This window comes from Larus michahellis, chromosome Z (genome assembly GCF_964199755.1).
Source record: "Larus michahellis chromosome Z, bLarMic1.1, whole genome shotgun sequence".
NCBI lineage: Eukaryota > Metazoa > Chordata > Aves > Charadriiformes > Laridae > Larus > Larus michahellis.
Window position 1 is genome coordinate 52,873,699 of NC_133930.1, and position 12,090 is coordinate 52,885,788.

Genomic DNA, 12,090 nt, shown 5'->3' on the forward strand with positions numbered 1-12,090 from the left:
GTCTGTGCAAAACAACTTTTGAGTGTGACCTTAATACAGAATGCATATAAATGCTAACAATAATTGTAGTGACGTTTCCCCTGAAACTTAGCTGACTGAAAGAGAAGTTCATTAAGAAAGTATTTCTTAATTGTAATATTTGAAGCAAATCTCTAATGTGCTATGTCACACTGAATTTTAGTTTACATACTTGCCCATGGGACATGTCTCCAACTAAACAATATGGCTCGCAGCCCAAAGCCACATCTTGTTCCCCAAAGTTCATTAGGTGCTTTAGGTTCTTCCTACACAAATGCTTCCCACCAGCTCCACAGGACAGACAGACCCTTCCTTCTTTCTTGGGACAAGTTCCTTGTTCAACCATCAGGTAAAGAAGCAGGAAAAAGATGCCTCCAGCACACAAATAATTAACTTCTGGAATAATTTTACAATGGCAGAATACCGTTTTGCCTATCACAGTCTAAAATGACAGAAGACTGAGCCTCTGTGCTTTTCCTTTTCCTGTATTAAATCAGTAGAATTGGAGGTAAGAGGATATGCAGCTATATGTACATAATTCTAATGTAGAGCACAAAAGCAAGAAACAAGTATTAAAAGCGCAGAAACAGCGGAACAGTGAAAGAATGATTCCAACTCAGGCAGTTTTATCCTACCTACCACTTCCTTCCTGATGAGGGTGTGGCCACACCTATTCCAAACTCGTATTCTGTGAAACTATGTGATGTCTAAACCCCTGGTTCTTTTGGAGGTTTGTCTTTTATTTCAGTGGGAGAGCCATCTCTCACTGAGGATTTTATGGATACATTTGTGCACAATAACGAGAAGTATTCTTTGGAATAGAATAGAATAGAATAGAATAGAATAGAATAGAATAGAATAGAATAGAATAGAATAGAATAGAACAGAACAGAACAGAACAGTTCCAGCTGGAAGGGACCTACAAAGACCACCTAGTCCAACTGCCTGACCACTTCAGGGCTGATCAGAGTATGATAGTTGTCACACTGTTATCATACTAGCCAAACTGAATTTACATACAGTAATGCTTTTTTTCAGGAATTACAGAGCTTGAGACAAGAAGTGCTTGTAGTTTATGCACTCAGACACAAACAGAATTTTATCATGTCCTGGAGCTTGGCTGGCATGACAAAAGACCTTTGAAAAGTTGCAATGCACTTGCAGCTTTGACACAGTTTGTAGGAAGAGAATTCCATGATGATCCAGTGCTGATGACCATTTGCCAGCAGCAATTCCTTTCAAATCCGAAGTTCTAGTCCATTTGTAAAACAGTTATGAATGTCCAATCATTTAGAAATGTTTGAGTTTCTCCGTAGATTTTAAGGCTTTGGTGTCCTTTCCTTGGACTATATGCTGTGCAATGCTGGGGGGTGTTAACTTCCTCTCAACACGCCATTTCCCTTATCTTCTTGTTTGGCTGCTTCTTTGTCCTCTTTGATACGTCTAAAGCAGTGTTCCAAGCTCTTAAGGTTACACTTCTTCAATAACCAGAAGATGCCTGCCAGTGAGATATTTACAGTCTTGTGGCCTCTGTCTTCATCCTGTGCATGTATTTTCAAGGTCTCTGGTATTATCCCACATTTAAACTCCACATGATAACAAAAGACGCCCAGAACCAAGTTTCAGTTTGCACTTCAAAATTATACAAGCTGATAACAAGCCTAACAGCCCACCAGTTCTGTGGCCTTGCAAGGCTAGCATTAGGTATCTTGCTAGCAATGACAGTATCATTTTTACTGGGATACACAGATAACAGTCACGGGCAGTATACTTCCTTGTGGGGACAGCAAGAATTTGTTTTCTATAGATTTTCTCTTTTCAGCCCAGCATCCAAATGTAAGATACCAGCCAAATTCTGACTAGCCAAGATTACCAGCGTGTTTCCCTTTTGTTCTCTGCAACTTTCTCTTGCAAGTTTGAGAGCAAGCCTGTGTATTTTGAATGAGTCTAGATCACAGGATCATAGAATAATAGAATGGTTTAGGTTGGAAGGGACCTTAAAGATCATCTAGTTCCAACCCCCCTGCCATGGGCAGGGACACCTCCAACTAGACCAGGCTGCTCAAAGCCTCATCCAACCTGGCCTTGAACACTTCCAGGGATGGGGCATCCACAACTTTTCTGGGCAACCTGTTCCAGCGTCTCACCACCCTCACAATAAAGAATTTCTTCCTTATATCTAATCTAAATCTACCCTCTTTCAGTTTAAAACCATTACCCTTTGTCCTATTGCTACATTCCCTGATAAAGACTCCTCCCCATCTTTCCTGTAGGCCCCCTTCCAATACTGGAAGGTTGCTATAAGGTCTTCCCAGAGCCTCCTCTTCTCCAGGCTGAACAACCCCAACTCTCTCAGCCCGTCTTCATAACAGAGGTGCTACAGCCCTCTGATCATCTTCAAGGCCCTCCTCTGTACTTGGTCCAACAGGTCCATGTCCTTTTTATGTTTGGGGCCCCAGAGCTGGACACAGCACTCCAGGTGGCGTCTCACGAGAGCAGAGTAGGGGGCCAGAATCACCTCCTTCAACCTTCTGGCCTCTCTTCCTTTGATGCAGCCCAGGATACAGTTGGCTTTCTGGGCTGTGAGTGCATATAGCCGGCTCATGTTGAGCTTCTCATCCGCCAACATCCCTAAGTCCTTCTCCTCGGGGCTGCTATCAATCCATTCTCCGCCCAGCCTGTGTTTGTGCTTGGGATTGCTCTGACCCACATGCAGAACCTTGCATTTAGACTTGTTGAATTTCATGAGGTTCATACAGGGCCACTTCTCAAGCCTGTCCAGGTCCCTCTGGATGGCATCCCTTCCCTCCAGCATGTTGACTGCTTCACACAGCTTGATGTCATTGGCAAATTTGCTGAGGGTCCACTCAATCCCACTGTCCATGTCCCCAACAAAGATGTTAAACAGCACTGTCCCAGTACTGACCCCTGAGGAACACCGCTCGTCACTGGTCTCAACTTGGAGCCATTGACCACAACTCTTTGAGTGCGGCTATCCAACCAATTCCTTATCCACCTCTCCTCATTGGTTCTTCTATTACTTGGAGAAGGAAGTTATCATCAATGCATTCCAGGAACCTCCTGGATTGCTTATGCCCTGCTGTGCTGTCCCTCCACAGATATCGGGGTGGCTGAAGTCCCCCACGAGGGCTAAGGCTTGTGAACATGAGGCTGCTCCTGTCTGTCTATAGAGGGCCTTGTCCTCGGATGCCCACTATAACATCACCTGTCCCTGCCCTCCCTTTGATCCTGACCCGTAAGCTCTCAGTCAGCTCCTCATCCAACACCAAGTGGAGTTCCACACACTCCAGCTGGTCCTTGACATAGAGGGTGACACCCCCTCCTCATCTCCCCTGCCTGTCCTTCCTAAACAGCCTGTATCCTTCCATTCCAACACTCCAGTCATAGGAGCCATCCCACCGTGTCTCTGGGATGCCAATAAGATCATAGCCCTGCAGGCGTGCATACACTGCTAACTCTGCTTGTTTATTTCCCACGCTGCATGCATTTGTGTAGAGGCATTAAGTTGGGCCCCCAGTAAAGCTGACTTACTGACTGGAATTCCTTTTTGCTGCACTCCAGGTGCTCTCCTGCTGACCTGTGATTCTTGTCCAGGCTCCAGGCATCTATTGCTGGCACTGGCATCGTACTGGGGACTGGGATGGATTGATGTTCCCCTCCACCAGCAACTTTAGTTTAAAGCCCTCTTCACCAGCTTGGCAAGCCTTAGGCCGAAGATGCTCTTCTTCTCTCAGAGGTGGATCCCATCAGCCCCCAGTAGACATTGTTTCTCGAAGCAAGTCCCATGGTCTAAGTAGCCAAACTCCTGGCTGTGGCACCAGTCCTGTAGCCATTTGTTGATTTGCCAGATCTGACTGGCCCTGTCAAACCCTCCCCCTTTGACCAGGAGTAACCCTTCTCCAGGTTCTGGGCATCTATTACTGGTACTGGCATCATACTGGTAGGAGTGGGATGGATTGCAGTTCCCCTCCCCCAGCAACTCTAGTTTAAAGCCCTCTTCACCAGTTTGGAAAGCCTCTGACCAAAGATGTTTTTCCCCTTTTCTTACAGTTGGACCCCATCCAGCCCCAATAGACCAGGTTTCTCAAAGCGGGTCCCATGATCTAAGAAGCCAAACCCCAATGCTAGATGTGCTAGCAGATCAGTACATTGCAGTAATGGATGGACTTACCCTGTCACCAGGTCTTGTAGCGTTTAAATAACTGTTTAAATTACTTCCACAGGGAAGTGGGAGACTGAGTCTGGATAAAGTGTTTGGAAAGGATTGCTGGGATACTGTAAGCAAGACAACTGTGACTGACAACCAGTGATTAAGCATTACAGAGGTTGGAAGAGATTCAGAAGGGAAAAGATATATGGAGAAACTAGGGAATAGTGAGAGAATAAAGAGTGGCACAGGCTGATACTGGGTTGGTGAACTGGGAAGAATGAGGTGCAGCCCAAGAGCTGAGGAGCCCAGGAAGTTGGCATGAAATGTGTGGGACAGGGGAACTTGAAGGAGACCAGTTTAATGAGAAATGCTGCTGGAAACAGCAGCTGGGGGGACGGAGTCATGAAACTCAAAGGGCCTTTCCCTGATTGGATGAGTAATATGAGACAAATGGGACTAGGAAAAAGGAGTCTACATGAGAAAAAGGCAGGAGAGAGACAGTGAAGGATACAGAACAGATGATGTTAAGCATCTTCTTTTTCCTGAAAGTCACAGGTGAATGGCTGTGATCCATTAGAACACATTCAAAATTGGTAAAGATCTTGAATTTAATCAAAGGCCTGCCATCAGCGTATTTTCTCCCTTCTTCAGTACAACTGTCTCCTCTCCTTCAGTTATTTTCTGTGCTGAAGAAGCAGAGATCTATTTCATAGAATCACAGAATCATAGAACGTGTTAGGTTGGAAGGGACCTTTAAAGGTCATCTAGTCCAACCCCCTGCAGTAAGCAGGGACATCTTTAATAGATCAGGTTGCTCAGAGCCTCATCAAGCCTGGCCTTGAAAGCCTGGCCCATTTCTTCCAACCCTGCACGTATCACTGGGACACACTGCTTTTTGATAATGCACATGACTAGGGCTATGACACAGAGCACATATTTAGGGCTATAAAAACCTCAGAAGATAAGGGCTGCTAGTTTTAAGAGTGTTTTTCAGTCATCATTTTTGCCTCTTTTAGCATACTTTTAGAACAGTCAGCAAAATATACGCCCCGAAAGGAATCTTGCTCCAGGCTGTACCAAGTGTAGTGCAGGTGAGTGTCCTAAAGTCTGTATATTCTGTGTTTTAGAAGATAGCAGGCTGACAGTGATCAAACCTTTAGGGAAGAGAAAAGCTGGTCCCTAGGGTGAGTTATGATTCACCCTGTATTTGCTGCTGGGTTGCTGGATAATCCTGGACAAATCATTAAAACAAGCTTTTCACATCTAATTGCTGATTTGACTTATTCAAGGCATTATCATTTAGTTTACGGAAGTGTTGAATTCTTGCAGCTACAAGTCAGTAGGAGAAGTGTACTGAACCAGCACAAAAAATATGAAATACCTGGCCTTTGGCATCTCTAAATTGGCACTGGGAATAAATAGACACTGTCCACTCTAATCTCCCTGTACTTCAGTTCTGCTCTGTAGGGGCAGAGGAAGGAGGAGTGTACATTCTGTAAATTGAGGGCAGAGAGGGAGAAAAATAATTCTCTTTCACCTTGCTGAGAGGTGTGTAAATGTAAATTTTTACTTTAAAAAGATTCCACACTCTTGTAAAAGACACAAAGGAGATCCGTAGGACAAAAATTAATAAATCTGTTGCCAAAGTAGCAGTTGAAAAGTGTGTGGTGCAGAAAGCCTGGGGTGAGAAGAAACAGAATACTTAATGTCAGGGTCTGTGAGCCCAGTAGTCCCATGTCAGCTTAGCCTGGGGCATTCAGTCCCAGTAGCAGTGCTGGTCCACATCTCAGCCTCCTGGCCTGCCTGGCTGACATCACAGCTTGACCTCAGACCTGCCTCGTCATGGCAACCTGTGTGCTGGGGTCATAGCTGAACCGATTCCCAGTTGGTTTGTAGACTTTAATCACAAGTTCTCACCAATGTGCCTTCACTCCCATTGTAAGAGGCACATCTTGAATCTGGATCCAGTTGGTATTCTCCAACAGATCAGAGGGCACCATGAACAGCAGCTTCAGGTCCTGACATACAGCTCAAGTTTCCATCACCTTTGAAAGAAATCCCTGTGCACCATTGCTCTTGGAGGTGAAGGTCAGTTGGGTCTGCTCTTTATGGTTAGACGGTGTCAAACCAATGCACAGTCCCTGCCGACGCTGTGCCAGATCCTGCTCTTGTCAGTGTTCAACGTGCGCTCCTAGCTGTGGGGCAGTACTGGTTTTCTCTGATACACTACATATAGCTCCATCTGTTTTACTCCAGACTGTTGAGAAAGGAAGTTCATGAGAAAAGAGCCTCATTTTATTTTTCTTCTACGTCTTATTCGACCTGTTCCGTGTTCTCATGCTAGAACTTTACAAATAGCTCTAGCTGATAGTTTGTTTTCCCATCAACACTTCAATACTTGTAACCGCAGTGTATTGTGTTCTAGCAGCTGTATTTTATGACACCATGCATCTCACCAGAACAACTAGTGTCTGAAAGCTCTTACTATAATCTGCCTTCCACTTGCAAGACTAAAGGTGGGAAGATGCAGTTCACAAAAAAGAAATAACATTTCAAAATAATGAGGAACTGCTGAAAGTGGCAACATAGTTCGTGTGATTCCTGAAAGCTCACAGCTCTGTTTTTGTCCTCAGGTCCCTTGTGGAGAAAAGCTGCCCGTTCTACATGCTCATAGCTTACGTGTGTGAGCTTAAAGAGGTGGTGAACAGTGCCCATGCAGGGACATGTGGGTACTTCAGAACTCATGCTCAGCCCTTGACAGATATATGGCAGGTTCCTCAAGGAGGACAACCTCCATGTACAGAACGAGAACCAGGCTTTCCTGGCCCTGATCTAGTCAGTGAAATTCAGGGAAGAAGAAAGATAAACATATTCCAGTAATATTTTTCCCTATATCCACGTACCTGGGGTCTCAACCAAGACACTGGTGGCTACGAGCCATGACATGCTGATGCTCAACAATCATTCTGTCCCTCTGGCTCAGATGGAAACGATTTTGAGTGACATGAAGCAAGAATGTGCTTGAAGATCTTTCTCTTCCAGAGGAAGAGGTCAGTAATCGACTCTGTAATGATTTTAGGAGGCTAGGAAAAGGATGTAAGATTTAATGATATGGGCTTTGATTATACTTTTGAGTTTACATGTTTTGCTTATGTGTGGCTGAAACTGACAGAGATGCCATGTAAAGCAGCTCCTTGTGGTGCTGCATTAGCCATTAGTGTCACTGGAGGAATAACAGACCAGATCACTACCTCAAAGACAGCTCATAGATGTGACATAGAAAACAATTGCTGAACTGAGGTACTGTCTATAGGTTTGGTCTTCACATCATGGTGACCTGTGAGGGAGTGATGTACTGCCTTGGGGATTGTGCTGATACAAGGAAATAGGTCTCAACATTTGCAAGTAGGGTGATGGGAGGAAAGAGAGAACTGGACTCTGACTGGGAAAATAAGGATGCTACTGCCTTGATCACCGTAGGAAAAAAGTCAAGTTAATTTATATTGTGACAAGGCAGATGAATGATTGTTTCCTATCTGTTCAGATGGCAGATTACTTTGACATTTAGGCAGGGAAAGTGGTGCAATACCTCACCTTCCATATTGAATTAAACCATAAACCTGTTGTTGTCTTTTCCACAGGAAAACATCCTAAGTGTGCACAGCTCCAATAAAAATTTTTGGGTATCAGCTTGCAGAAAAAGAAGTGATCAAATTAACGAACATGTTTGTGATATTACCAAATACCTGTACTTTAGATTTATTGCATCCAGTGTGCTCCGTTGAACACCACAACGAGGTCCCCCCTTTATGGAGGCATTGTTTATGCAAATGAAAGATGACCTCAGGAATATTCTCTCAGACTACACCAGAAAGCAGAGAAATAAGAAAATTCAAGCAGATCCTTCAGAAGTTCTTGACTAGTCAGTTTCCCATACCTTTCAGAGTTCTTCTAAAAATTGCTTTTAACACTGTCTTTCACAACATCCTAATAGACAAGCTGACAAAATATGGGTTAAATAAATGGACAGTGAGGTAAATTGAAAACAGGCTGAACAACCAGGCCCAGAGGCTGTGATAAGTGGCACAAAGTCAAGTCGGAAGCAAATCACTAGTGGTATACCCCAGCACTTGATACTGGAGCCAATACTGTTTAACTTCTTCATTAATGACCTGGATGATGGGGCAGAGTGCTGCTTCAGCAAGTTCACAGATGATACAAAACCAGGAGGAGTGGCTGTTATACCAGAGGGTTGTGCTGCCACTCAGAGGGACCTTGACAGGCTGAAGAATTGGGCAGAGAGGAATATCACAAAGTTCAACAACGGGAGATGCAAAGTCTTGCATTGGGGTGAGAATAACTCCAGGCATCAGTACATGCTGGGGGCTGAGTAGCTGGAGAGTAGCTCTGCAAAGAAGGACCATGGGGTCCGTGTGGACAAGAAGCTGACTGTCCACCAGCAATATGCCCTCATGACAAAGAAGGCCAACAGCATCCTGGGCTGCATTAGGAAGACTGTTGCCAATACATCAAGGAAACTGATCCTTCTTCTGTACTCCGCACATCTGGAGTGCTGAATCCAGTTCTGGGCCCAGAGTACAAGAAAGAAATTGACATGCTGGAGCAAGTCCAGGGCAGGACCACAAAGATTAAGGGACTTAAGCATCTTTCTTATGAGGAGAGGCAGACAGCTTGAACTGTTTAGCTAGTGGTGTGATGGCTCAATGTGTATAAATACCTTTCCTTGAGGGTGGCAGAGCACTGGAACAGGCTGCCCAGAGAGGTGGTGGAGTCTCCAACTCTGGAGACATTCAAAACCCGCCTGGACGCGTTCCTGTGCAGCCTGCTCTAGGTGACACTGCTCTGGCAGGGGGTTGGACTAGATGATCTCCAGAGATCCCTTCCAACCCTATGATTCTATGATTCTACGAAAATGAAGAAGAGGGAACCAGGTTCTTTTCAGTAGTGCCCAGTGACAGGACAACAGCCAATGGACAATTTATTTTATTTAAAAATAAAAATAAAAAAAAAATAATAAAAAAAGAAATTCAACCTGAACACAAGAAAACACTTTTTTACTGTGAAGGTGGTCAGACACTGGAACAAGTGTCCAGAGATGTTGCGCAGTCTTCATCTGTGGTGAATATTCAAAACCAGACTGGAGACAGGGAAGCCTGCTTTTGCTGACCCTGCTTGAGCAAGCAGGTTGGACTAACCAGCCTAAGCAATTCCGTGACTCACCTGCCACTTCTTTTGATAAAAGAATGCACCCTTTATGTCTAATTCCTTATAAGAACCCCTCTACATTGCATTTTCTTCTCTGGATTCTTTAGCCCCATGCAATCCATTCAAAATGCGATTTCACAATCTCATGTTCTGAAGGTTCAGATTGCTTCTTCCATAATTCATATTATTTGAGGTGTCTTGAACCCGTATTTGCAAACCTGCTTCTTTATACTCCTCCTCCCTGATCTCTTGTCATATTACTTCTGCTGTTACTGTTCTGCTCTGACAGTCTGTCCCCTGCTTTGTTCATCTTTGTGCAGCTCTATGTTTCCCTTAGGCATGGAACAATCTCTATCTTCTGCTTATTCAGATTCTACTTGAATACCAAGCACTGCTGTGACTGCACCACAGGTTTATTCATTCTAGGTACATTTCTTACGCTGCCTTCTGTTTCTGGGTGTTCTTTTGAAAGCAGCTGCACCTCTTATCTTGGGAAGGTTGTGTTTAACATAGCAGACACTATGTCTGCTCTTTACTCCATCCTGTTAAACTCTCATGGCAACAAATCAGCATGGTAAACTGAAAGCAGCGTTGTCTTCCTGTGATACTGGAGGCCGTAGCAGAAGACAAATATTTGTCAATATGCATATGAAGTGAGGATGAGACACTTCAAGCCCTCTCACCTAGCTGGTGAATCAGTGCTTGCCAAGGAGCCTCTCTCACGAAACAACTGCTGTCTTTCTGGAGATTAGAACTACATGCATTTAAAGGCTAGCCACTCTTGAGTGTTGTAGTGAAAAATTTGTGTCTCCAGTTTGATTGTCTGAACGTGTGAATTGCTTGCTGCTCTTCCAGGGCAGGCAAAACAAGGTGAACAGCTGCAGCGTGCGTCTGTAGTGCAGATGGGCTTAAACTGAAGGACAGTGAAGTGTTGGCATGTTTTCTTTGTAGGCTTTAGTCTTCATAAACCTGTAGGCTTTAGTCTTCATAAACCCATTTAGTAGAACTGCTAATTGTAGCTCTAGCTGCCCAAGTCAGTGTACGTGCAGTGATCTCTACAAGTCTGCTTTGAGGAAGCTTCCAGCTTGATGTGAGGTGATGAGCAGGGTATCTGCTTTGAAGCAGACAGATGCCATTAGCTTTACGTGCCTCTCAAACCGGCTCTTTTTGGCTCCTGTAACTTGCAGAGAAGTAGGAATTGGACAAAGTAGCCACCATCTTTCAGATGTAGGAGTGTAGTTATAAAATACTACGTTCTCATAACTGAAAAGCTGGGTTTTTCTTTATATAGCTTGAAAGTCCCTAGCCATTGGCAGGTTGAGGGAACCTCTTCATTTATTTCAGTGGACCTGGACCAGATCCTAGTCATCATGTGCTCTCCCCTTCTAATTGTTGTTAGCTGTTGGCTCTTGTGCAATGAGGTTCTAGTTAGAGAAAGTTCCTGGGATATGGCTCGTGTCCAGATGTCAGTTGTACAATGCCTTTCTCATCTCCATGCTTCTAGAAGGACTTGCATTTAACTTTTCTGCTATGGAAACATCTGTTCTACTAAGTGTTTAATTTTGTAAACAATAAATCACTTAAATCACTCAGTAAAAATGACACTACTTTGTTGCAAGGATTTCTTTAATGTTGGAACTGCAGAACTGTAATCCCATATTTTCATAAATGCGTGAAAACACCTTTTTAAACTAGTTTTAAAACAGATCTCAGTACACTTATAAATTTGAATTATATGGCATCCTCTTTCAAAGAATGGAGATAAACAGAACCATCCTGAAAGTCTTTTGTAGTCTAATTGGCTTTTAGGCTTTCCTTGAAGGTTTATTCATTTAATATTTCTGTAATAAACTCTTCTCCTCAGTGTAACACATCAATAGATGACTATGGATGAATTATGAAAGGTACTACTCATGTTCTGTACTGGTCTCTAAGCATTGACATCTGCCTTTCAAAAAAGCATTATCCTGACTTATTTTGCAGGGTAAGAAAGCAGGAAAAAGATAACAGCTTTGATAATGCAAAAGTATTTCACAGTGCACCTGAATTATAGATAGCATACAAATTTGGGAATTCATCATCAAAACAGCTCTATTAACTCACTGTATTTTCCTTTGCATCTAAAGCAAATAGCGTAACATTACCCATTCTCATGGAACACAGATAAGAATTTTCTTGGTCTGTTTGGAAACTTACAATTCTGCTTGTATTTCATATGCCTTTACCCCTATTCTGCAAATTTAAGATAGGCAAGTAACCAGATTGGCTTTTCATTTTAAGTCACAATATTCCATTTGTTTATGTCATTAAGTCCTCAGAAATCTCCCATGGGCCTAAGAGGCAGTGGAAGTGTGAAAGAAGTTGCTAGGTTGTCATCCCAAAGTCACTATTCACAGTTAAAAAGAAGTAGTGAGATATTCCACTTTTGTTTACATATAAGGAAAGAAGAGTGATGAAAATGCACATGAGAGTGCATTGTTTGAATAAGTTATGGGACAAAGTTTTCATCAAGTTTCTGTGAAAGCACGGTGTACACTTCATGATGGTGTTTCATTTTTATAGTCTCCCTGTTTCTATATTCTATATTCTCTATGTTTTATAGTTATGAAATTGGGGCCTGTGGCTTCTGGACATTATTTAAAATAAATAACCTTGCTGTGTTTCTCCTAGAAGAC

The 12,090-nt window shown here is 43.4% G+C and overlaps 1 protein-coding gene across 1 annotated transcript; it reads left to right on the top strand.

Moving 5' to 3' along the window:
- The first annotated feature begins 6,853 nt into the window (after positions 1-6,853).
- On the top strand, positions 6,854-7,974 carry CCIN (calicin). The gene is given in 6 exon segments (XM_074568868.1): positions 6,854-6,912; positions 6,914-7,203; positions 7,206-7,508; positions 7,511-7,558; positions 7,762-7,811; positions 7,813-7,974. Coding segments are annotated over 6 exon segments (912 nt in total).
- Positions 7,975-12,090: the final 4,116 nt, after the last annotated feature.